This window comes from Amphiprion ocellaris, chromosome 24 (assembly GCF_022539595.1).
Source record: "Amphiprion ocellaris isolate individual 3 ecotype Okinawa chromosome 24, ASM2253959v1, whole genome shotgun sequence".
Lineage (NCBI taxonomy): Eukaryota > Metazoa > Chordata > Actinopteri > Pomacentridae > Amphiprion > Amphiprion ocellaris.
This window is the reverse complement of record NC_072789.1, coordinates 20,692,632-20,719,421: the sequence shown is the minus strand read 5'-3', so window position 1 is coordinate 20,719,421 and position 26,790 is coordinate 20,692,632. Positions and strand designations below refer to the sequence as shown.

Sequence of the window (26,790 nt, the reverse complement as noted above, 5' to 3'; positions counted from 1 at the left end):
TAGACTAAAATATGTAAAAAGATGAATAAATAAAATATTATTAAAAGAAAGAACGAGAAATACAAAAAGAAATAATAAAAAATTAAGTAATAAACTGTACATTAATTGACTGAAATATGTAAATATGTGAATACATAGAGAAATCATTAAGTAAAATTATTTCTAAGAAGAGTAATAAACAAATAAAATCTATGAAATCCATCAAAAACCTGCCTAGATAGGTAGATCTTAAAGCTTTAGTTTTAATGAAGAAGCCATATGAATGATTTCATTTACTGGTAATTATTCTTTTGGTCAGTCTGTAAGTGTGTAAATGCTTGTGTTTTCCTTCACCGTCATTCAGCCACTACTCGGCCAACGCCTGCCTGCTGCCGCTCTGCCAGCTGCATGGAGCCGCCGTCACCACGGTGGAGGGGATCGGCAGCACCAAGACCACCACGCACCCGGTCCAGGTCTCACAACTAATCAGCTCTGGCTCTGTTTATTTAACAACCTGTCGATCTGGTCTCTTATCAAACACACAAGTGATCTGTTGACACTGCAGGTTTGTTTCTACTGAGCTTTATAAATCTATTTTTACCCTCCTGACATCTACAACCTGCAGAAAAAATATCAACTAGACTCCTTTTTATCTCTTTGGTAGTTCAGGTTTTTAATTTGACCTCATTTTATTTGCGTCTGTTCTAGTTTTAGTTGCTTTTAAAACCTAAATTCTCCAATTTTTTTTAATTTTACGAACTTTGCCTTTTATTATTGTGGTTGTTATTGATAGAGATAGAAACAGAAGTCAAAAAATAATATAAATGAAGTAATAAACTGTACATAATTTAAACTTCTATTTCTATCGCTCTCTATTTTAAGAATGCACATTTTATTTATTCACCTATTTACAAAATCACAGCTGTTTCTCTTCCTGTATCGTGTTAATGTTCATTTTTGCTGATTCTTTCTGCACTCAGATCGGTGTATAAACAGCAATAGTCTGATAAAACCATAAGGTCAAGGACCCAAACAGCTGCCAAAAACACACCCTTTGCCCTGAAGTTATCTGTTGCCAGAAAATTACCTCGCTGGTTTGCAAACAAAATGCTTTCATTATCTAGAGTGTGTCACAGAAATGCATAAAAATAATCTAAAATCTCTTCTGTAGCAGCATTGTTGGCCAATTTTCCACCTGATTTTACATTCCTCTTCTAGCTTCTCATGCAAAACATCACAGAACTTAATGGCTTAATTTAAAGATGACACTTATATCATTAATTTAAGATCAATGAATGCTTAATTTAGTCATTTCCATGAGGATGTGTGGCATTTTATTGTACATTTTTCTTTAAAAAGTGGCTAAAACCTGAAGATAAACAATTCTTGACATTTCCTGGTCACCATATTACTTGTTATTTCAGGTTTTTATACTGTAGTAAAAACAAAACAGTTTGTTTAAAGGATATTTTAACTAATTTTGGACCAAAAATAGCTCCAAAAACTTCTAATTTCACATTTTTCTAGCTTGTAAATTGATAATTACAGTTTTGATTGATGAGCTACTTGTTTGATACCAGCATCCAGAATGGGGAAAATCCATTTTTGTTGTGGTTTTGTGGTTGTTGTAAACTTGAAGGTGTAAAGTAAAAGTGGTTAGCATGAAAAAGTTCACTTCTGACATTCCTACCTGAATTAGCCTCCGAGCTAACTCAAGTAGGTTTTAAAAAGAGCAGTGAAATTTACCATTTTTCAAGTATTTTGAGGTGAAAAACTCACTCTGGAGACTTGTGACACTTTGATTATTTTCCTAAAAAGAAGCACAGCTTGAGACCTTTTAGTGGAAACAATGAGCACAAATAAAACGTGATTAGCTCTGTAGCTGGAAACACTGTTGTTGTGCTTTCAGGAGCGAATCGCCAAGGCTCACGGATCCCAGTGTGGCTTCTGCACTCCGGGGATGGTGATGTCTATGTACGCTCTGCTGAGGAACAAACCTCAGCCAACCATGGAGGACATCACACAGGCTCTGGCTGGTTGGTTTGCTCTAATCTTCTGATGTTGGGATGTTTCCTGTTAACGCCGATCAGCAAACATTAAAACCACTTGTCTAGTATCGTGTCGGTCCACAATTGAGACGCCAAAACAGCTCATGAACAAAAGTTTATATATATTTGTAAAGACCGCATGTCTAATGGTAGTCTTGAGTTCTTAGCTTTCTGTGGTGGAATCTTTAATTTTGGTTCTTTCCCAGATTTATTTTACGTCGTCTGGAAATAAGACGAAATCTACCAGGTCAAAAATGCACATACGGCAGCTTGAATCATCAGTTTTATTGATGTATTTGTGTTTATCAAATGTTCTCAGTGGCATGGAAGCTCACCACCTTGTGAGTGATTACAATTGACTACAGCTGCTGACTCTTCAGCAAACTTAAATAAGTCTGGTGCCTTCAGGCAGAAGTTTGCTGCTACTTCAGGAAAGTTCTGTTGTCAGATGAAACTAAAAACTGAGCTATTTGGAGGCAATTATGAGATCTATATTTGGAGGAGAGAAGGTGATCCGTAACCTCAAGAACACCAAACCTACCATGAAGCATGGTGGTGGCAGTATCATGCTGCTGAGTTAAAAATCGAAAAAGAGACATTTAAACAAATGTTTAATGTTAAATGTTTATGGACCAGTGCTGGTGTTGTTTTATTCTTCTTTCTCCTATTTAAAGTGTATTTTGAAGTAGTAATCCTGCTAACAATCCTCGTTTTTTTCTAAATACCCCGAAGAACACCAAACCTAGCGTTAAGCATGGTGGTGGCAGCATCATGCTCTGGGGCTGTTGAGTTGAAAATAGAAAATTGACATTTAAACAACTATTAGCATTGCTGTATGTGCATTTTTGGCTCAGTATTTTGGGTGTATTTTCCTGTATATATGTTTAGGTGGGTGGTACATGTCAAAATAACATCCATATGGATACGAGGACTGAAAGTTTCCCAGCAGAACATTGCATTATAACAAGGTAATCAGTGTTGAACACATCACATGTCAATGGTTTTAATGTTGTGGCTGATCGTCTATGTAAAAATGAGGAACTGAAATGTGAAATCACTGCTTCTGACTTTATGTCACTTTAAATGACTTATTTTTTCTTTGCAGATGAGTAGAATGTAAATTAATAAACATTAGATTGCCATAATGTGGTCTGATTTCAGTAAAAGAAGAAAAAATGAATATATTTTTACACAACTAGATAAAGTTGCATGTGGCAGCTGTTTTAATGCAAAGCAGATCTCAGCTACATGTTAAGACTTAGTCACTAAGATGGTGTTTAGCACAGTTATAGTGTATTTAATTCAGACAAAGATATGTGACAAGTTTCAGAATTAACAACTTTCCTTTTTTTTCGAGCTAAATTGCATGGATTACATTTTTTTAAACCCAGAAATTAAGCAGAAAAAAGCTTTTTTAAGCCCCGATGGAAAAAGAAACCGACGCCTGCTGCTTCTCTTATTAATAAATATTGTAATTCCTTGATCATGTCTGCTCAAAATCTCCCTGGAATATTTTGAAAAGTGAACCTAAATCTGCAAATTGTCCTCAGTGTTTGTTGTTGTTGTCGTTTTTCCAGGTAATCTGTGTCGTTGCACCGGATATCGGCCGATTGTTGATGGCTGCAGGACCTTCTGTCAGGTATGTAACTCTGGATTAATCAATGACTGGAGCTTTGATTTCAGACCTGAAACACTCAAACACTTTTAAATTAACGCCGCCAGGAAGCCAACTGCTGCCAGGCGAATGGAGACGCAAACTGTTGCCGCAACGGAGACGGAAACCCTGAAAAACCCGAGGAGGTGAGTTCAACTTTGATAAGATAAGATAAACTTTATTGATCCCCCAGTGGGGAAAGTTCACCGTTACAGAAGCTCCAAGGAGAAAAAAATAGTAATAAAGGCAGTACAGAATAAATAGAAACACACAGTGCAAAAACACAGAGAACATTATATACACAGAAGATTTTTTTTTAAGAAGACTATTTACTTTGTTCGTTCTTTCTGCCTTTTTCGTCTCATGTTCTGATATTTCTGCCCTGTTTTTCCTTTTAGTCCTCGCACAGAACTCCTCAGTTTCTAATTTCAGCTCTTTGTTTTCCCAAACTGTCCTTTTTCTTCTCTTTTACTCATCTTATTTGCCTTTTTTTGTCATTTAACTTCTTATTATTACCTGTCATACCCTTATTTCTTTCTGTTCAGCTCACCTCTGGCCTCCCAGTTCATGTCATTGATTTTCTTGAAAAAAATAATTCAAAAACTTATCCCTAAACCTTTGAATCTTGTAAAATCCCACAAGTCTGCTTCAAATGCTTTTTGAGTTCTGCACTTTGAAAAAAGGCCCTCAGTGTTAAATTTGATAACTTCAGCTGTTCTTTTAAAGCGTCACCAGTTGATTTTTTTTTCACAGGATTTGGCAGATTTTTTTTTTTACTGAATTTCACAGAAACATCAAGGAAAAGTTGTAATCATGTCAATAGCTTATCCTGATTTTTTTATTTTTTGCAAGAATTAAAACAATAAAACTCAAAAAATGAAAAATCCACTCAATTCCAACCAAATTTGTGTTGCTGAAACAACTTAGTTTTGTTATTTCTGAATGTTATTTAGTGCCACAGGCAAGTTAACTTTGTGCTGGAAAATCCTCTTTTTAGAACATTTTAACAGTATTGTGTTGATTTTTTTAAAAACTTTTTGAAGGGAACATCTTTATATCCGTTGAAAACATATTAAAAAATTACAGATGTTACATTACGCCTTCATTATTTAATGACATTTTTCGTAGTTTTCAGTGGCTTTAATATCACATTAGGTGGCTTTAATTGCCAGGTAAATAATAATGGCTTTTCCTGGTCTGCAGGAAAAGCCACGGCTGTTTGAGAAAGAAGAGTTTCTGCCGTTGGACCCGACGCAGGAGCTGATCTTCCCTCCAGAACTGATTGTAAGTCGTCAGAATCGGCACACAGGCTCATTGGAGTTGTACTAAATGTGAAAAATATTACCCTTTTTTTTTCTGCACAGCTGATGGCGGAGACAGCGAACCCAGAAACGCTCACCTTCTACGGGGAGAGGACGACCTGGGTGTCCCCCACCTCTCTGGAGGAGCTGGTCCAGCTGAAGGCCAAACACCCCAAAGCTCCACTGGTGATGGGCAACACCAACATAGGTCAGCGGTAGAATCTGGCTTCAAGAGATATTCAAAGATATTATCAACTTATAGCTCAGGATTTATGCAGTGGCAAAGGTGAACCAAGAAAAACGTGAGGATTTTGAAAGTTTTACAAGATTTACGTCATCGTCTTAATGCCAACTTCATGTCTGAATAAGCAGCTTGGTGACTTTTTAAAAAAAAAATTGGAACGGCAAACATACAAGGTCTGACCGAGTTACTTTTCACAACAAATCTGAACTGCACATCATCACGATAATGGATATAAACACACATGTGATGTACATTAGGTTGTGTGAAAAAGCACCAGTATTGTTCCCAAAGCATCACAAAGGCACCAAAATCAAAATTACAAACTAAAATGTGCATAAATATGCAAATATACCTGTAAAAGAAATAAAAGTCATAGAAGAGATGCCAATGTAAAGTGCATTGCAGTAGTCCAGTCTGGAGCTGATGAACGCATGAATGGCTTTTTCAAGGTCGGTGCGGTTTAAGAAAGGCTTGACTTTGGCTAAAAGGTGCAATTGAAAGAAACTTGCTCTGACAACAGTGTCAATTTGTTAAGTTATATATGTATGTATGACATGATGTTGATTGGCAGGGTTTGAGTTGTGGAAAAGTCAGGGTCATAAAGTTGAATTATCTCTGTTTACAGAGAATCAGATATGCGTTTACAAGCTGGATGTCGTGTGGTTTAGGCGATTAGCTGATAAACTAAACACTGATGTGTTTTCTTTGTGTTAAAGGTCCAGACATCAAGTTCAAAGGCGTCCTGCATCCGCTGATCATCTCTCCAAGCAGAGTGAAGGAGCTGTTTGAGGTCTCTGAGACACCTCAGGGTGGGCGACCTGTTTGGTTTTTCATTCATAATATGAGACTTTTGCCAACCTTTCTTGATGAACTCCTTCCTTTCTCTGCAGGTGTTTGGGTCGGTGCCGGCTGCAGTCTGTCCGAGGTTCGTTCTCTGCTGGAGAAGCTGGTTCCTCAGTTCCCAGAGGAGAAGACGGAGCTGCTCAGATCCCTGAACCAGCAGCTGGGGAACCTGGGAAACCAGCAGATCCGAAATGTTGCTGTAAGGAGGCTTCACTGTTGTTTTATTAATGCGGATTCAGACAGTGCTTCCATTCAAACCTCCTGTTTCTGTTGGACTAAACGAAAAAAACACACCTTTTATTTATTGTATACCAAAACTGATCACTTATCATTAAATTCAACTGATATTTTGGTTTTAATTGTGCAAGACTCTAAAGAATTTCCATCATTTATTTTGCACAAACATACAGAATCCCTTAATCTTCAGAACCTCCTGCAGGTTTTGGTCATGTTTTTCCTCACTGTGGACTCATTTTTCACTGCAAATTAAAGTCCTGCACCTCTATGGAAACACAACAACCAGGACTAGAAAGTTAAAAATCTCAGAAATGTCTCCTGGGCAGAATGGCATCATTAGAATGACATAAAACATAACATTTCCATACATATTTCCATTATACATGAAGAGAAATATTAAAGGAATACAATAAATAAAAGTGCATGTGGCAGTTTTCTTAGTTGCACGTTCCAATATTTAAACACAATACAGTGAGGAAAAGATAAATAGTGGATGTTGCTTTAGTTCATTATTCTGTCTCAGAAGTTTGACAAACTGCACCCATTTTTTTTTCAATCTGTTGTCTGAAAATTTTTAAGTTGGGAGATAAAGAAACCTTCTCCATCATTTAGATTTTCATTGTCACATCTGTCCAGTTATTTATTTTTGGACCAACATGCATCATCCGTCTTTTGTTTGCAGCCTTTTTACCCGTGGCCAGAAATACACATAATAACCTACTGAACTTTCATCAAAATTACTTTATTCCACATGTCACATTTTTTAACAAAAGGCCAAAAATAATTGGTTTGCACGAAAAAAATTCAGGAAAAAAACAAAAAATTCTCCATTTGTCAACCCAACTGAGAACTTATAAATGATTCAACTGTGAGCTACAGTCACGTGATCAAAAATGAAAGAACTGCAGGCAGTGTTTACACTGAGCAGACGGGGAAAAAGGCGTAAACAAAACAAACATAAAAAAGTCAAAAATTATCCAAGAAATTCAACTTTCTGTGCTTTATATTGCAATAAAAATGAATCCAAAAAACTGTTTCCTCTCATGCCAAAGATTGCAGTTATCCTTAAGTTTCCTCATGACAGAAGTGATTAAAAATCTATAATCTATGTGACAGAAAACTGAGATTTCGTTCTTTTCCACTGAAAATACCAATTTCCTTGGTGTTTATATATTTTGTAGAGGAAGCTTTCAACTTATGGAGAGTCTTGGACAATCTGGAAATGCGTCTGATATTTATAAATATTTAATCGTCATTTTCTTTTTGATTTCTTAGCTATAGTGAGCTCTTAAATTAGAGATTTCTGCATAAAACCTAAATAAAAGCCCTTTTTAATACCTTTCAAGGAAGAAAATATTTTAAAAATGTATGGAGCCTTTATCTGGTTTGAAAACTGAGTTGTGGTTCAAAGTCAGACCTGAAATAATGTGGAATATCTCCATCCTTGAATCATTCTTATAAAAATGCCTCTTTAATTATGAATATTTGTGTTTTTATGTATTCAGTCTCTCGGAGGGAACATTGTGAGCGCTTATCCCAACTCAGACCTGAACCCTGTTCTTGCTGCCGGCAACTGCAAAGTCAGCGTCATCTCCAGCGGTGAGTCGCCTCCACTTTGTTTCAGACACTGAAATGAAAGATAAAGAAAAATAATCTGTGCTGAGTAGAAAACCCAACAAGTCCTGTTTGAATCCACCAGGAGGAAGACGAGAGGTTCCCCTGAATCAAGACTTCTTCATGGGCTTTGGAAAAACCATCCTGAACCCTGAAGAGATTGTCGTGTCGGTTTTCATCCCGTTCACCAGAAAGGTACACAAATTCTCTCTTTTTGTAACTTGTAGTTATATTTTTTGTCCATTTCAGAGCTCATTCTACTCCAGTATTCGTTAAAAAATTAAACAATCGTAACTGATTCAGTTAATTTGAACCCGCACCACAAATTAAAGCTCTACGTGTTTGAGAAATTTCTAAAAACTCACATATTATTCAAATTTATGGCTTTTTAAAGCTTCCAGATGTCTTCAGTACAGTTTCCAATCGCTAGTTTCTGCTTTTGTTATGCTTTCAAATTTTAAATGTGATATTTTAATGAGTTAACACAGAAATGAAAGCAATTTAAATAAATCATAAATCACATTGGATTATTATTCTTATTTTATTTTTTAGTTCCAGCACCAAGTGGGTTATTCCACCTTAAATCATCAGGTGCCTTATTATATATATATTATTATATACATTTAAAATGGTGACTTTGAAATTTTAGCTTAGTTTATCAAACACACCCCGAGATTAAAAAAATAAATAAAAAAGAATCCTGTCAATTGAACTTTCAGCCTTTTTTTGTTTGCGTTGTTTTTTTTTTTGTTTTTTTTTTTTAAAGACTATATTAAATTGACATCCTCTCAGGAACTATTAAAAATAAAAGCCTGAAATTTTCAATAATTTCTCATCATGTCATTGATTCAGAATCTGCAATATTGGACAAATAAATCAAATAATGTGTAGTTGTGGGTGAGTTGAAATATGAAGATCTTTAAACACAACATCGGGCAATGTTTTCCAATTTTTTTTCTCAGAACGCATTTGATATATTGACCTAAAATGTTCAGATATCTTCATAGAAATCCACATTTTCGCTTTGATGATTTAAGGTGGAATACTGCAGCTAACTGAAGCTGCCTCGTCTGTCCTGCAGGGGGAGTTTGTTCGAGCTTTCCGCCAGGCGCCGAGGAAGGAGGCGTCCTTCGCCACCGTGTCGACGGGGATGAGGGTGTTTTTCTCGGAGGGATCCAGAGTGGTTCAGGATGTCAGTTTATACTACGGAGGAATGGGTCCGACCACCGTTAGCGCCGCCAAAACCTGCACAGCCATCGTTGCAAAGTATCAAAATTCTCGTTGTTCGTTATTTTCTCAACTTGGCTGAAGTATGAAAGATCTAATCCACACTCCTCTGGTTCCCTCCTGCAGGCCGTGGGATGATGAAACCCTCAGCAAAGCTTATGACATCATTCTGGATGAGCTGGTTCTGCCTCCATCGGCTCCTGGAGGTAAAGTTGAGTTTCGTCGCTCCTTGACTCTCAGCCTCCTCTTCAAGTTCCACCTGGAGGTCCTGCAGAAGCTTAGAGACACGGTACAACACATGTAGTTCCTCTGATGTGATGCTCTCCAAAGTAGTCGATCCTGTAGGATATTTATTTTTATTTTTACAGAATGTGATCAAAGACGAGGTGCCGGAGAAGATTTGGCCGTTACCCAGAGAAATACAGCCCAGCCTGCAGGAGTTCCAGGTTGGAAAATATCACTTATTCCTTTTAAACCAGCTGTGAAAGTAGTAAAACTGTATTCTACATCCTAATCCAAGTGTTATAATGAGAAAATAATGATTACTTTCTGTTCCCAAATATTTAGTTAAAGAAAACAGGATTGCTAACTTTTATCTATTTTCAAGGCTTACTTAGCGGATAGATAGGCAGCTTTATTGCGTACGTATTTCAATTAATTCACAGTAGTACAGACGAGATGTCGCACAAAAATTGTTCAGCCCATATTTGCAGTTTCCACAACTCCTTTTTATTAGTTTCTTTACCACAACCTTAAATGTTGAAAATTCGCATGTGATGATTTTATATCAAACTGCGGCAACCTGTGTTTTCTTTAAATGTGTTTTCATTGTTACTAAGCCATCATGTTTTTGTGTTTATTTGGTGTTATGCAAGTGTGACAAACATCCTTTTGCATCTACAATAATGTCATGAGTCGAACACGGTGGTGGCAGCATTATGCTTGTTGAGTTGAAAATACAAAACGGGACATTTAAACAACTATTAACATTGTTGTATGTATATTTTGGTCAAATCCAGAAAATCTATAATAAATCTATGAAAGAACCTTGTTTTTGTATAACAAAGATTCACATGTTTCAAAGATTCCATCATAGAAAATTCAAAGTAAAAGGATTCATTGGAAACTAAAGACATCCATGATATATACGGTCGTGACAGAGAAAAAACTCATAATAAAGGAGCTTTTTGTGCACTTCTTTGTCAACTAACTATATCTTCTGCTCTGTCTGTGATGTTTATGGACCAGTGCTGGTGTTGTATTATTGTTCTGTAGTCTATTTAAAGTGTATTTTGAAGTAGCAATCCTGCTAATAATCCTCGTTTTTACTAAATACCCCCAAAACAACAAACCTATTGTTAAGCATGGTGGCGGCAGCATCATGCTCTGGGGCTGCTTTAGCCTATTTAAGATGCCTTTTGAAGTAGCAATCCTGCGTTTTTACTAAGTGTGTTGGAAATCTCATTTTTGTTGCTTTGTAATTGTTGACACTAGTCCCAAAGCCTGTATCAGACTTTAAAAACACCGGACTGCTTCCTCGTCTTCCTCAGGCTGTGTCAAAGGACCAGAGCGCCCAGGACCCGGTGGGACGTCCCATCATGCATCGCTCTGCCGTCGGCCACGCCACCGGCGAGGCCGTCTACTGCGACGACATCCCCAAAACAGACGGGGAGCTTTTCCTGGGACTCGTCACCAGCTCTCGAGCACACGCTAAGATCACGTAAGCAGAAAAAGGCACTTCTGTGGAGTTTTCCGTTTCCTCTGACTCAACTTCTGATGTTTAATTTTTTTTTTGTCCAACAGAGCCGTGGATGTCAGTCAGGCCCTGCAGCTTCCCGGTGTGGTCGACGTCGTCACAGCCCACGATATTCCTGGGATGAAATTCCGGCCAATGTCTGGTCAGGAGGAGGAGCTGATGGCTGAGACCGAGGTAGAGTGTTTGCATGTGTTTGAATCACTTCTTCACAACTAGATAGGGAAGAACAGCTTTAAATACACGTTAAATTAATTCACCTAGTTTAGTTTTGTACTAGAATCAGCAATTAGGTATCTTGCTGTTGAAAGTACTCCAATTCAAAGATATCTGAGCTTCAGTACAACAGAGCTTGAGGTTGACTGTTGAGCAGGAAATAGTGCAGAAACTGATATATTTCTTCTTCGGTTTACGAGCCAGAATTCCTCCAAATTTCAGAATATTTCCATAAAAACATGACAGATTTTCTTGTGACACCCACTGTAAAATCTGTTTTTCTGGAAGACCGTTGTACATGTTGATTCCAGGTTTTTTTTTTTGTGAGAAAATAATCTAAGAAATTCAAGTTCTTTTTTCTTTTTTTAATGATTTACCGCATTGTAACTGTGTCATTCTGCACAGAAGACCTTTTGGAGTTCTCTTTGCTTGTTATCTGAAAATAAAACCTTAAAAATTCTGCCATTTATCGAAACAATCAATTTTTAACAGTTTTAGCATTTCTAAATGAGTAACCAAATCTAATCGGGACATTTCATCAAAATTGCCTCATTCTACATGGTCTCATTTTTTTTAAAAAGAAGCCCAAATAAACCGTTTGCTCAAAGTAGATTCTGGAAAAAAACAAAAAATTTGCTGTACTATGTAAACGTAGTCTGTGTACTTATTTGTAAGTGTTGGTAATGTAAAAAAGTGTTGATTGCAGTCAATTTTTGTCCCTTTTAATGATTATTCAAGCATTATTAGCATCATAACTGTGTCGTACTGACAGAAGACTGATTTCTCTCTCCTTCATGGTTGTTCTGTTTCCATAGAGGATCTGAAATATGACAAGAGTGAGACAAAAAAAGACACTGATTTGAGTTCAGAAGGTTAAATTTCAGCCGATACCTTTTGCTCCTTGGCAGATATAGCTTGAATTTATAGCTCTGAAACCTAATTTTATACATATAATAGTGCACTTGTGTAATTTTCTCAACAAACACAATTTCTCAGATTTGTGGAGCCACACTACGATCTATTTGTGTCGCTTTTCCTTCCAGCTTTGTTAAACTGTCACAGGAACCTGGTAACTCCCTGCCGTGGGTTTTTCTGCTTTGCCGTTTCTCTGCAGGTTTCTTGCATCGGTCAGATAATTTGTGCAGTCGTCGCTGATTCCAGGGTTCACGCTAAACGAGGAGTTGCGGCCGTGAAGATCAGCTACGAAGACCTGCCAGATCCCATTTTCACCATAGAGGTGGGTCATAGTTGTGGACTTCCAGCCGCTTGTTTCCAGATGTTTGGATCCTCACTGTGTTCGTCTTCGCTCTCTGTCAAAGGAAGCCATCGAAAAGTCGTCTTATTATGAGCCTCGGCGGTTGATCGAGCGAGGGAACGTGACCGAAGCTTTTGAAAAAGTTGATCAGATTTACGAAGGTCAGACTTTCATTTTAAATCTAACTGTGGCAAATAAAAGCAGAAGCAGGCACTCAGCAGTGTTTTTAGTTCCTCTTTGTGGTCGCTTTCCTCAGGCGAGATGCGAATGGGAGGCCAGGAGCATTTCTACATGGAGACTCAGAGCATGCTGGTTGTTCCTGTGGGCGAGGAGATGGAGTTCGATGTTTACGTGTCCACTCAGTCGCCCAGTGCTATTCAGGTACACCGAGATGGTTTTGTTTGAGTTTCCTGACTCTTGACTCGAATTTTCTCAAAACTAGCAGTGAATCTTGACGGAAAAGCTGATTTTCTGGACTTGAAACTGCCAGACGATGAGTCAAATCAAGTTTATTTGTACGTCACATTTAAAACAACCTGAGTTAACCGAAGTGTTGCACAAGTTACCAGTCAGACAGCAGCAAAAATCTGCACAAAAAAGCCAGAAATTTGTAAAAGAGAGTCAAATTAAAATATTAAATCAAGTCAAAAATGGATAAGTTAAAAAAAATCTAAGTTTGAGATACAGAAAATTATATCTCAAAGCAGAAAGACTGAGAAAGTTTTTAAAACGTCACACATTATTTAAATTATTGGCTTTATAAAGCTTTCAGGTTACTTTGGTTTAGTTTTTAAATGCTCATTTCTGACATGTTTTGCTTGCTTTCAACCATGATATTTTATTAAGGAAAGCTACAAGTCTAGGCTCTACAGAAAGCCGCTGAAAACATCGAAGTCTTTTCTAGTTTCTTCTAAGATTTTTCTCAAAAATGTCCATATGGAAGGACTTAGTTACAGATTTGTAGTTTTATTGGTTCCATTAAATGCTTTTTCATTGTTACCAGCCCTCGTATTTTGGCAGTTTTCTTAGTGAAATGTAGATGTGACAAGCAACCTTTCGCATCTACAGTAACGCAACGAGTTAAGCAAGGTGGTGGAAGTATCATACTCTGGGGCTGTTGAGTTTAAAGTAGAAGAGGGACATTTAATCAAATATTGTGTATATTTTTGACCTGGCAGATTTAGTCAAATCCAGAAAATCTGTAGTAAATCCATGACGTCTTAAGACCCGCTTGTTCACCCTGGCCTTTGACTGAGCAGAGTCACATTTAATGGATGTTTTATCTGTTTTATTTTACTGTTTGATTGTTTTGCTTTTGTTGTTCTCGTATTGTTGATGATTTATTTTATTGTAAAGCACTTTGGTTGGCCATAGGTCTTTAAAAGTGCTACATAAAAAAATCTGACATTGACATAACAGAAGATTGTTTTTGTGTGGCAAAGATTCATGTGTTTGAAAGATTCCATCACAGAAAAATCTGACTTAAAGCATTCATTGGAAACTAAGCTTTTATTAGGAGATAGAAAGGACTGATCTCACCTTTTGATTTTTTTTTTTTTTTTAGTTTATTTGTCAGTTATTTGTTTCATTTTCCATCTTCACACACAATTAATCAGCAAACAGTTCTGTAACTGTACAATAAGAGATGATGATCACATTTTGGTGGTGTGATGATCTGAAAACAGCAATCAGAGCAGAACAGAGGATTTGTTTTCTTGCCGTTGCAGGAGGCAGTAGCAGAGACGTTGGGCATCTCGTCCAACAGAGTCACTTGTCATGTTAAAAGAATCGGCGGCGCTTTCGGAGGGAAAGTCACCAAAACCAGCCACTTGGTTTCTATCACCTCTGTGGCTGCTTTGAAGTAAGTCACACCAGAGGGCTGAACGACAGAGACAGTTTGATATATCCAGGCTTTCTTTGTGGAAGCCGACAAAAACTACATCATCAGTCAGAGTTAACGGCTATCACAAAGGTGGTTTTTAACTTTCTTTGTCAATTGAGGTTTTCTGCTTCAAACTCTGTTCACATAAAAGGAGGCGTTTTGCGCATCGTGTGATTTTTACTCAAAATGAACTGATGGTGTTCATCGTGTTCATAGAGAACAATGACGAATATTAACATTTAGGACTGTTACTGCGACTGGAAATGATGTAAGACAGAAATGCTGGTAGAAAACTGGATGTGCATGATGTATTTATTTAACCCAACAGTGCAGCTGATTTTTGATAACTGACAGCTGCACAATAAAACTGTTAAACGTTACCTTCACACACTACCATTCAAAGTTCGGGGTCACTTAGAAATGTCTTTATTTTTGAAAGAAAAGCATTTTTTCAATGAAGATAACATTAAATTTAAAGAACTTAAAAACATATTCATACGATTTCTGCAACTAAATACATGTCAGGTTACCATGGCAACACGATGCATACAGCGTGTGATACTGTAACTACACAACTTTATTCAGTGGTTTTGGTAGTATAAAGCTCAGCATGTTTACAGATAAAGCATTTTCCGCTCATAAATGATCGTCAGGAAACAATTTCTTTGAAGGGTGACTCTTCTTCCAGCCGATTTAAATTTAAACTCTGAACTTATCCTGGACCAGGTTAGCTCCGCAGCATCAGTTACCATGGAGATCTAGTCAGGTAAAGAGAGCCACCTTCATGGTACTAAAAGCTCTGAGTTTACCCTCAACCTACCTGCTAACCCACTAATCTGGCCTCGTAGTTCAGCCCTCTGATCTTAAGACCCAGAAACAGCGAAACAAGAGCAGACATTTCTTTTCTAACCAATTAAAGTTCTTGAGTCTTTATTTTTTTTCTTCTCTGTAATTGTCTTTAGGACCAATCGTGCCGTCCGCTGTGTCCTGGAGCGAGGCGATGACATGTTGATCACAGGAGGCCGACATCCCATCATGGCAAGATACAAGGTACAAGCACAGCATTAAGGTTCTGCAGAGTGTGCAGCGGCTCACAGGATGATTTAGAAGATAAAAAGTTGGTCCATTTTTCCACCTTAACTCGTTGCTTTTGTCAAAACTTTGATTTACAACAACATCCACCTCAGACTAAATGAATCTACTCACAGGATCTGGGATTTGAAGCCGTCTTTGACATATTCCAACACTAAATCTAAACTAAGTCAGTTAAAAAACACTTTCAAGCTTCATCTTCCTGCTTCTACTATATGTCACAAATACATCTACATACAACAAATAGTAGCAAAACACTGATATATTGCAAATGAGTTTGAAATTTTGGCAAGATTGTGACTGGATCTGTGCGTGTCTTATTTTATTTGTGACAAATTTGGTCAAAAGCGTTCCTAATTTTCAGCATTTGCTAAGAAGTTTAACATGCAACACGTGTTCGCAACATTTCAGCGTTAGATTTTTATTACCTGATGAAAGTTTAGCAAAGAAAGGCTGCGAATTAACACGTTTTCACAAGTTAGACTCTGAACCCATCTAATGAAATAGATAACGTTTGTTTGTCTGGGATTCTTTTAAAAAGTATCAAATCATATTAATCACAAATAAACTAAAACAAGAAAAGTCTAGTTTCAATTTATACCATTTCTGTGCAATGTAAATATTTATTTATTTGTTTGTTTGTTTGTTTGTAATATCTGAGGGTCTATAGTCCAGGCTGTAAATATTACTATAACAGGTATAGATTTTACATACTTCATCCTCTCTGCTTCATTTAAAAAAGTAATAAAGAACTCGAAAAAAGAAAAACTATAATAAGGAATAAATTCAGTTACTTAAAATAAACAAAATTATATCAGTAAATAAAGACTAAACAAACAGAAAAAATAGCAATAGTGTAATACAAAATCACTCAATTTAAATTAACAAACTAAAATTATGGAATAAAGTAGAAATACATTAAAAATGAAAAAAAACATCATAACAAAAAAGATGATAAACTAAATCATAAAATAAGGACTAAATAAATAGAAAATAAAGTGAAAATATGACAAAAAAATTGAATTACAATGAATAGAATAGCATCAGAATAAAAAGAATAACTATAAAAAAAGGATTAAATATATAAGAAATTTAGTCATTAAAAAAACACCCAAATAAAAGTCTTAAATTGAAGAATGAAAAAAAACAGTAATTCTAATAATAACATTATTATTATTGTTATTATTACTTACTTATTTATTTACTTTTTATTGTTATTATTTAAGTAACCTGAATACATTGCACGGCCATGTACACAGTTCAAACCATAGCATATTGTAACAGGTATAGATTTTTTGTTGTTTCAAATAAAATAATGTACATTAAAGTCACAGCTGTAATTTTTGGGGTTCTACATAATTATAGAAAGAACTGTGTGAGAGATTTGGTATTTTAAACACTCAATGAGCATTTGCAATAGTTATTATAATTTTAAATTCAATTTTTTTCAATTCAATTTTATTTATATAGCGCCAATTACAGTCAAATTGTCTCGAGACGCTTTACAGAACCCATATGCCTGAACCCCAGAGCAAGCCAAAAGGCGACAGTGGCAAGGAAAACACCCTTTTAACAGGGAAAAACCCATTTAAAGATAGAAAAGTCTCATTATTTATTGCATTTCTATATTTTTAACAACAAAATCAATGAAAAGACCCAAAGCAACAATAAATATATCTGCAAATACATCTGATTTCTCTGATTCTTCATTGCCGCTGAGCTCCACTGTTGTTCAGAAACCACTAAAAACCCAAAAATGAGCCTCACTGTTTGTTTCAGGTGGGCTTCATGAATGACGGCAGGATTGTGGCTGCAGATATGGAGTACTTCACCAACGCTGGCAACACTATAGACGAATCTGTTTTGGTAGGTCCAGCACATTTTTGCTCTGATGTAGGAAATTCATGAGATTCTTTTAGGGTTTTTTTTGTCTAAATCCGCGTTCAACAACACAGAGAATAGAAACGTCTGCAGGGTGTTCTATTTTGACAGATGACCGGATCGTCTTCCCGTCACTTCTGTCTGTGCTTGTTTCTTACACTTACTGATAATAAATGAATAAATGAATGTAACAAAAAGCAAACGTCTCTGCAGAGCTTCTTTGAAAAGAGGGAGAGACTCCATGCTGAGATAGAAGAAAAAAGTAAATAGATATTTAGGAATAGGGCACTTTATTAATGGAAAAACAGGATTATTATTTGTCAGGTGAGCAACGACCGGTCCGTAGAAAATTGTCTGACTTGAAACCAGTCTCTGATGCAAAAAAGGTCTGAGACCGCTGCTGTAGATGTTTGTATTTTCTCAGGTCGTCGAGAAGATGCTGGTTCACATGGACAACGTTTACAACATCCCCAACCTGCGAGGACGTGGTGCCGCCTGCAGGACCAACCTGCCCTCCAACACCGCCTTCAGAGGCTTCGGCGTGCCTCAGGGCCTCTTGATGGTGGAGAACATGGTCAATGACGTGGCAGCGGTGCTGGGACGCCCCGCGGACGAGGTCGAACCGCAACGCTCAGCTTCAGGAACCGTGTCGTCTAGTTCATAAAGTAACTTCCTGCTTTCAATTCTTCAGATCCATGAGATCAACATGTACAGGGGCCCGTCAGTCACCCACTACAAGCTGGAGTTCAGCCCCGAGAACTTTCTGCGCTGCTGGGACGAGTGTAAGCTCAAGTGTGACTACAGCGCCAGACGTAAAGCCGTCGACCAGTTCAACCAGCAGAGTCGTTGGAAGAAGAGAGGGATGTCCATCATTCCCATCAAATACGGCGTCGCCTTCGCAGAGAGCTTCCTCAATCAGGTCTGTGGGCTTCATTTGGTCGCTCATTTACACCGATCAGGCAGAACATTGTGACCACCTGACTAGTATTTGGTGATCTGTCAAGCCATGGACTCCACTAGACTCTTCAAGGTGTGCTGTGGTATCTGGACTCCACTAGACCCTGAAGGTCTGTTGTGGTATCTGGACTCCACTAGACCCTGAAGATGTGCTGTGGTATCTGGACTCCACTAGACTCTTCAAGGTGTGCTGTGGTATCTGGACTCCACTAGACCCTGAAGGTGTGCTGTGGTATCTGGACTCCACTAAACCCTGAAGGTCTGTTGTGGTATCTGGACTCCACTAGACCCTGAAGATGTGCTGTGGTATCTGGACTCCACTAGACTCTTCAAGGTGTGCTGTGGTATCTGGACTCCACTAGACCCTGAAGATGTGCTGTGGTATCTGGACTCCACTAGACTCTTCAAGGTGTGCTGTGGTATCTGGACTCCACTAGACCCTGAAGGTGTGCTGTGGTATCTGGACTCCACTAAACCCTGAAGGTGTTCTGTGGTATCTGCACCATGTGGTTAGCATCAGATCCTTTAAGCCCTGGAAGTTGCAAAGTGGGGCCTCCATGGATCGGACTTGTTTGTCCAGCACATCTCGCATCCACAGATGCTGGATTGGTTTGAGATCTGGGGAATTTGGAGGCCAAGTCAACACCTCAACCTGGTTGTTGTGCTCCTCAAACCGTTCTTGAACCGTTTTTGATTCGTGGTATGGTGCATTATCCTGCTGAAAGAGGCCATCAGGGAATACCGTCTCCATGAAAGAGTGTACATGGTCTGCAGCAACACTTAGGTAGGTGATACGTGTCAAAGTAACATCCACATGGATGACAGGACCCAAGGTTTCCCAGCAGAACGTTGCCCAATGCTTGCCTTCTTCCCATAGTACATCCTAGTGCCATGTGCTCCCCAGGTAAGCGATTCTCCATCCATGTGAATTTTGAGTCATTTTGAACAATTTTTTATGCATTTTGGACAAGTTTTATTCATTTTTGACTAATTTTGGGTAAACTTAGGTGATTTTAGAAGGACTTCACATAATTTGCGGCACATTTTAGAAATTTGAGAAGTTTTAGTCATTTGGGACATTTGAAAAATATTTTTGACAAGATATGTCATTTTAGACTAATTTTGTGTCATTTTGATAACATCATAGTCATTAAGGACACAATTTGACTTTATTTTGAACACTTTTTAGTCATTTTAGACTATTCTGTCACTTTGGATCAATTTTGGATAAACTTAAATAATTTTGGATGGATTTCATCTAATTTCGAACAAAATTTAGACATTTTAGGAATTTAGGAAAAGTTCTTGTTATTTTCACATCATTTTTGACATATTTTAGGAATTTTGGACATTTAGTAAAATATTTTTGACAAGGTTTATGTCATTTTAAACTAATTTTTTGTCATTTTGATAACATCGTAGTCATAAAGGACACAATTTGACTTTGTTTTGGACAATTTTAGATAAGTTTTAGTCATTTAGGATGACACCCCACAAGAGCTGCAGTTCTGGAGATACTCGGATACCTGCTCCCTAATATATCCAACCCACTAACAGGAGCCATGATGAGGAGATAATCAGCCTCACCTGTCATAATGTTATGCCTGATCGGTGCATGTTAACAGAATGAAGATTCTGTAAGTTTTACTGCTAGAAAACCGACCTTGTTGGTCATGAGAATAATTTTCTGCTTGTTTGTGTATAAAAGGCTGCAGCTCTGGTCCACATCTACAAAGACGGTTCTGTTCTGGTCACTCATGGAGGGACGGAGATGGGTCAGGGAATCCACACTAAGATGCAGCAGGTATTACTGAAATATTAACATCTAGGTATTGACAGACGGCCTGGTAGTGATTTGAAATGTTGCATTAACATGTGGAGGATGTTTTCATAGCTATTGGAAAAAAAATGGGGAAACACACACAAGAACTGTATTAATAGGATCTTTTTTCAGGCACAAGAAGTACTTTTAAATCTCATACTGTCGATTTAAGGAGCTCTCTAAATAATGACAGGTGATAGCAGGTCAACCACTCGGAAAAAAGAAGAAAAAAAATCAATGATAAGTAGTTCAATAGAGAGGAAAAGGTGAAAGAATGTAATAAATGTGACACAAAGTAAATTAAATTAAACCTAGCAGCATAAAATAAGAAATAAAGAATGAGAAAAACAAGAAACTATAATAAGGAATAAATTTATTTCTTAAAATAAACAAAATGATATTAGAAAATAAACACTCAACAAACTGGAAAAGTAAAAATTGTATAATACAAAATCACTTAATTAAAGTGAACAAATTAGTATTATAAAGTATAAATACATAGAAAAACACAGAAAACTATAAGAAAATATGAGATAAATCAAATAATATAAAATAAGGACTAAATAAATTGAAAATTGAAAATGTGAGAAAAAACTCAATTACAATAAACAAAAGTATCAGAAAATAAAAGAATAAACAGACAGGAAAAGTAGAAATAGTATAATACAAAATCACTACTAAATTAATAGTAAACAATAAGTATAAATACACAGAAAAATACGGACAAATATAAGAAAACAATTAAGATAAAGTAAATACTAATATCATAAGATAAGTCTGAATAAATAAAAAAAATTGAAAATATGAGAAAAAATGAATTACCATAATGTATTTGCTAACATGTCTGATTTATCTGATTCCTCTTTGCCACTGAGCTCCACTGTTGTTCACAAACCATTAGAAACCCTAAAATGAGCCTCACTGTTGCCCCAAATACCCACTGGAGCACAGAATGTGGATTAATCCACCGTTGAAACTAGTCCCCAATAAAAAACTAATGTTTTAGGGAATTGCTGAGCCTTTTTTCATCAGCAGGAATGATTAGACAACAGACTGACACCAGAACTGATGTTGTGTTTCTGCTGTCAGGTTGCCAGTCGTGAGCTTCACATCCCGACCTGGAAGATCTACATCAGTGAAACCAGCACCAACACCGTCCCCAACACCTGCCCGTCTGCTGCTTCCTTTGGCACTGACGCCAACGGCATGGCGGTCAAGGTTCAGCTCTTTATTATTAATATTATTATTATTTTAATTATTCTGACTGATATGAATTATTTCCCCCCAATCAGAATGCCTGTGAGATTCTGTACCAGCGGCTGGAACCTGTGAGGAAGAAGAACCCCAATGGAACCTGGGAGAGTTGGGTACGATTTAACAGGAAGTTAAACATTCTTACTGATTGCTGGAGGCTCCTGTCACATTTTATTCACTGTGGGCTCATTTTTCACTGCAATTTAAAGTCCTGAACCTCTGTGGAAACAGAACAACCATGAAGAAGTTATAATGCCATAAATCACAATGAAAGATAAAAGGAAAACTTAATTTATCCGATTATTTATTGTCCAAAAAAGTTTTAAAAAAGAAAGAAATCAACATGTACAACAGTTTTCCCACAGATGTTACCAATTCTGGAAAAAAAAGTCATGACTCTACATGTAATCGATATTTTATAGTTTACATTTTTAATTTGTTTTTATAGTCGCTTCCTCTCTGCTCAGCTGAAAAGTCTCTGAATTTTTGTCCTTTGACTGTTGGTCACAGCATTGATTGGTCACAAATGGCTTCACGGCTGCAGCAAAAAGTGCCAAAGTTTTAGTTTTTTACTGAATCTTGCTGGTGCAAACTATTTATTTTAACTATTTTTTTTGAAGAAACACTTAGAATAAAGGGATTTTGTTAAATTATCAACATTTTAAGGTTAGATTTGGTTAGATTTTGGAAATTTATTTCCAGAGAAAAAGTCACGCATGAGTTAAAAATCTGTTGATTTGTTCTGTTTTTACAGTTTGTTACTAATAGATGGTGACAGTTTTGCGATTTTGGAAAAAAAAAAAAAAAAGACATAACCACAACCTGCAGTTCAACCGAGGAATGTAGAATTGTTATTGTTTTTCCTGAATCTTCTTAGTGTAAACAGTTTATAGTCTATTTTTAAAAGAGACACTGAGAATAAAGAGATTTTGTTGAATTATCACCATTTTAAGGTTAGATTTGGTTAAATTTTGAGATTAAAAGTCACACAAGGAGTTCAAGGACGGGTGGCAAGTTAAAAATCTGTTGATTCTTTCTGTTTCTACAGTTTCTTGCTAATAAATGGTGACATTTTTGCGATTGTAAAAAAAAAAAGACGTGAACACAGTTTGCAGTTCAACCGAAGGAGTGCAGATTTTTTTTTCATGAATGTTGTTAGTATAAACAGTTTATAATCTGTTTTTAAATGAGACGTAAACTAAAGGGATTTTGTGGAAATATCACCATTTTAAGGTGGGTTTTGGTTGAATTTTCAGATTAAAAGTCACACATAAGTAGTTCAAGGACTGTTGGAAAGTTAAAAGTCTGTTGATGGTTTTTCTTGCTAATAAGTGGTGACATTTTTACTGTTTTTCTTTGCTGCCTTTTAAACCTGCTGGTGGATTTTGGGGTTTGGAGTATTAAAATTTGCTTAAAGTTTGTATATTTTGAACGCAGGTGGCCGCAGCATTCTTTGGGAAGATCAGTTTGTCAGCCACTGGATATTTCAGGTACAACAGAAATCTGCTTTTGCCTTATTTCAGTCATGAATAGATTCAGAAACGGTGAGCAGCGTTTTCCTGTGTGTCCTCAGAGGTGAGGACCTTTACATGGACTGGGAGAAGATGGAGGGTCGACCCGGCGCCTACTTCACGTTCGGAGTCTCTTGCAGCGAGGTGGAGCTGGACTGCCTCACTGGAGACTACCGGGTCCGGCCTAAGAGCTTTTATGGCACCTCTGATTAGTCACACGGGTTAGTAGCTTTCAGAATCTGAAGCAACTCTCTTGTTTTTCTGCCTCTTGTAGACGTTGAGGACGGACATCATGGTGGACATTGGCAGGAGCGTGAACCCGTCTGTGGACATCGGACAGGTGAGGTTTTGATCTTTTATTTTTGTCCTGTTTTAGATCTCAGGTGTTTCATTTTTATACAGCAAATTTTAAATTTCTGCACATTAATAAGGTTTGATTTGAGTTTGAGGCTCTAAAACAGCAAAAATAGAAGTGAAGTTTATACATTTTCTAGAAGGTTTCTAGTAAAAACAGGTGATTTGTGTCATACCAGATGGCATTTGGTGTAAATTTACTGCAGCCGTCTATGTGGTTTTCAAACCTTCACTACAGGAAACAACACAAATCTCCAGTTTTGCAGAAAAAGGTCATCCTGCTAGCTGTATTTTTGGTGAATTTTATATTTTAATGACCGTTTTCGCTTCCCTTCATGCAAGTGTTCCACCAAAACTATTCCACTATCATTATACACTGCCTGTTCAAAAAAAAGCCGCACACTCTAATATTTCATTCACCGTGGCATAATTTCAATAAGCTTCTGCAATGTCACAGCATTTATTACTGTCCAGAGTTGCATTCATTTTCTACCAAGATCTTACATTGATGATGGGAGAGTCAGACAAAGTCTTCTCCAGAACATCCCAAAGATTCTCAGTGGGCCTGAGGTCTAGACTCTGTGGAGGACAATCCATCTCATGCTCCCTGATCCACTCATTCACAATGTGAGCCCCATGAATGCTGGTATCGTCATCTTGGAACATGTCCATGCCATCAGAGAAGAAAAACTCCATTGATGGAAAGACCTGGTTATTCAGTATCTTCAGGTATCAGCTGACCTCATTCTTTGGGAATATAATGTTGCTGAACCTGACCAACCCCAGATCATAACTCTAACCCCCACAGGCTTCTTACCATGATGCCCCCATCACTCTGGAACAGGGTAAATATGGACTCGTCAGACCACATGACCTTCTTCCAATGCTCCAGAGTCCAATCTTTATGCTCCATAACAAACTGAAGCCTGTTTTTCTGATTAGCCTCACTGATCAGTGGTTTTCTTAGAGCTACAGCTGTTTGGTCCCACTCCTTTGAGTTCCCTTCACATTGTGCATGTGGAAATGTTCTTACTTTCATTATTAAACATAGCCGTGAGTTCTGTTAATTTCCTACGATCATCTAAGAGTTTGTTCTGACCACATTTGTTCCTTGAAGATGATGGTTCACCACTATCCTTCAGGTTTTAACAATGTGTTGGACGGTTCTTAGCCAGATTTTAGTAGTTTCAGAAATCTTCTTAGTTGTTTTCTTTGCTTGATGCAGGCCAATAATTTGACCCTTCTGAGACAGATTAACATCCTTTCCACAACCACAGGATATGTCTTCCAACATGGTTGTTTAAGAAATGAGAAGCTCCTCAATGCATCAGCTAGAGTTAAAGAAGTTGTTGCAGCTGAAATATATTCATCACTGCAGTAATTATCCAATGGAAGACTCTTACCTTTTTGCTTAGTTAAACATCCAGGTGGTGACTTTTTTTTTCATTCTACGCAGCACTGCAAAACGGTCTGACTATCTGAGGCTAGTTTCAATGTATCGGTTGAATTAACAGCATCCATTTGATTGTTTTATAGACATATTTAGAGAAATGTGGTTTTAGTAGAGTGTGTTTGTTTGTGAAATTTTTTTTAAAAAGTAATAATTTGATTGTTTGTTTTTATGTGACTGAAACAGACCAGATTACGAACCATAGAAATGCTGTGGCTGACATTTGTAGTCTTTGAGCGCCCTCTATTGGTGCTTTAACTTAACTGCAACAGATTTATGTGGAGAAAGCAGAACATGATGAAACGTGATGGGCATTCTAGTTTTAATTTAACATTACATTCTGTAAACTTAATCATCACTTAATTAGCAGCACTTGTGAATTCATGCAGTTTTCCAACCAGTCGATCACGTGGCAGCGTAAAATCCTGGAGATACCAGTCAAAAAGAACAAAAATTGTCTTGTGAACATATATTTTTTGAAAATATTAATTTTTCAGGGTGACAGAAACACCTTTTCTAAATATGTTCTGAGGCAACAAACATTTTACTCACCTATCAGCTGTTTTTTCATTGTTTTGAATCACACCAGCACGAAACATGAAGAATACTAACTAATCAAAGAATAACAACAACTTTCTCAAATAAAAGCAATTCCTGAACACTTGCCTTCATTTTTCTCTCATAAATGGACAAAGTTTTGTTTATTTCTTCTTCTTTGTTTAGGTTATTTTTACAGTTGGCTAACAAATAGTTTTGTTTTGTTGCTACGCTGCTTAGTTTTAGTTAAAGTCAAATTTTTATAGACTTTTCTTGAAGTTGTAACATTTCAACAGTTTTACTTAAGATTTGCTTGATTATTGAAGGAAAACACGACTGTGGAGTTCAGTTTCCCACATCTTGTAAATCCATGAAAGCAAAAACCAAGGCTGTTTGAAAGTGAAGAGTTTCCTGTTTTTGTTGGTGTGTTTTCCTACACTACAGGCCAGTAGTTTGAAAGCAGCTTCAAGTTTCCGTTCATAATGTCTTTCTAAAAAAAACAGTATGAACTCTGTGGATTCTGACATGTATTTACTGCATGATCAGACCTTTCTTTCTTTGATATGCACCATTTTTCCTCAATTTACCTTTAGGTATACATGGATGTTAGCAGACAATTATTGAATAAATGTTAATTAAAAAAAACGAAGGGCTTAGTTTTAGATTTGAGAAGATTTGCAAGAGTCACAACTTCAGTGCAAAAGTAAAAAAAAAAACATCACAGTTTGCATTATTTACTTTAGCTCTTTGGCTTTTGAGAGTTTGTGACAAAAATCCTAATAAATCTCAACTGTGTCCATATCTATAACCACCACAGAAAGAAACAGCTGAGTAAAGAAACAAGAGTACAAATACCTGATAATTTTAGTAAAAATCTATTCTGATGCATTACTCTTTAAATGAGAATCATGTTTATTTTGTTGCACCAATGAAACTATGGTCTTTTTTTGGACCAATCTGATCTTGCTTCCAACCTTTTGGCCTGTAGTGTAAATATATCTCAGTTTTGTTAATTGGAATGGTGCAGTTTTTTGTCCTCCAGAGGTTCTGTAGTTGCGGGTTAAATTGTTGTTTTAGGGTTTGATCATAAATAACCACGTTTCTTTGCGTTCTTCTGGGTTTTTTGCACAAAAATTTGCTCCAAAGAGAAAGCTCATTAATTGTTGACTTTGTAATGCATTTTTCTTTTGAAACTTTGTTCTGCCGTCAGATTGAAGGAGCGTTCATGCAGGGTTTGGGTCTCTACACTCTGGAGGAGTTGAAGTTTTCCCCTTCTGGGCTTCTGTACACTCGAGGTCCGTCTCAGTACAAGATCCCTGCGGTCTGCGACGTTCCGCTTCGATTCAACGTTTACCTGCTGCCGGACAGCGACAACCCTCACGCCATCTACTCCTCCAAGGTCGTCATCAGCGTCAGTTTCTGCCTCTTATCGCCCCATTTCCTGTGTTTTCTTACCAGCTGGTCTCTTGGCTCTGCAGGGTATCGGAGAACCCGTCGTCTTCTTGGGCAGTTCGGTGTTCTTTGCCATCAAAGACGCCGTGGCTGCAGCTCGCTCCGACTCCGGTCTGGTCGGTCCGTTTACTTTCAGCAGTCCTGCGACACCGGAGAGAGCCTGTCTGGCCTGCAACTCCCAGTTCACGCAGAAGGTAATGGGGTTTTTGTCGCATATGATCTGTTTT

The 26,790-nt window shown here is 37.3% G+C and overlaps 1 protein-coding gene across 2 annotated transcripts in view; it reads left to right on the top strand.

Moving 5' to 3' along the window:
* aox6 (aldehyde oxidase 6) overlaps positions 1-26,790 on the top strand; it is a 32,464-nt gene that overhangs the window by 4,474 nt on the left and 1,200 nt on the right. Inside the window, exons 3-33 of one of the 2 annotated variants that reach the window (XM_055008135.1) lie at positions 344-544; positions 1,889-2,015; positions 3,605-3,666; positions 3,750-3,827; positions 4,885-4,965; positions 5,046-5,190; positions 5,943-6,035; positions 6,117-6,268; positions 7,812-7,905; positions 8,006-8,115; positions 9,002-9,186; positions 9,274-9,436; positions 9,516-9,593; positions 10,698-10,867; positions 10,951-11,077; positions 12,231-12,353; positions 12,436-12,532; positions 12,628-12,752; positions 14,099-14,232; positions 15,216-15,303; positions 17,125-17,211; positions 17,651-17,842; positions 17,918-18,145; positions 19,892-19,987; positions 21,095-21,223; positions 21,298-21,372; positions 22,697-22,749; positions 22,833-22,947; positions 23,045-23,110; positions 26,322-26,510; positions 26,590-26,757. In XM_055008135.1, coding sequence (XP_054864110.1) covers positions 344-544; positions 1,889-2,015; positions 3,605-3,666; positions 3,750-3,827; positions 4,885-4,965; positions 5,046-5,190; positions 5,943-6,035; positions 6,117-6,268; positions 7,812-7,905; positions 8,006-8,115; positions 9,002-9,186; positions 9,274-9,436; positions 9,516-9,593; positions 10,698-10,867; positions 10,951-11,077; positions 12,231-12,353; positions 12,436-12,532; positions 12,628-12,752; positions 14,099-14,232; positions 15,216-15,303; positions 17,125-17,211; positions 17,651-17,842; positions 17,918-18,145; positions 19,892-19,987; positions 21,095-21,223; positions 21,298-21,372; positions 22,697-22,749; positions 22,833-22,947; positions 23,045-23,110; positions 26,322-26,510; positions 26,590-26,757 — 3,831 coding nt within the window. The remainder of the gene's footprint in view (positions 1-343; positions 545-1,888; positions 2,016-3,604; positions 3,667-3,749; positions 3,828-4,884; positions 4,966-5,045; positions 5,191-5,942; positions 6,036-6,116; positions 6,269-7,811; positions 7,906-8,005; positions 8,116-9,001; positions 9,187-9,273; positions 9,437-9,515; positions 9,594-10,697; positions 10,868-10,950; positions 11,078-12,230; positions 12,354-12,435; positions 12,533-12,627; positions 12,753-14,098; positions 14,233-15,215; positions 15,304-17,124; positions 17,212-17,650; positions 17,843-17,917; positions 18,146-19,891; positions 19,988-21,094; positions 21,224-21,297; positions 21,373-22,696; positions 22,750-22,832; positions 22,948-23,044; positions 23,111-26,321; positions 26,511-26,589; positions 26,758-26,790) is intronic. The other variant, XM_023273677.3, reaches the window with a different exon arrangement.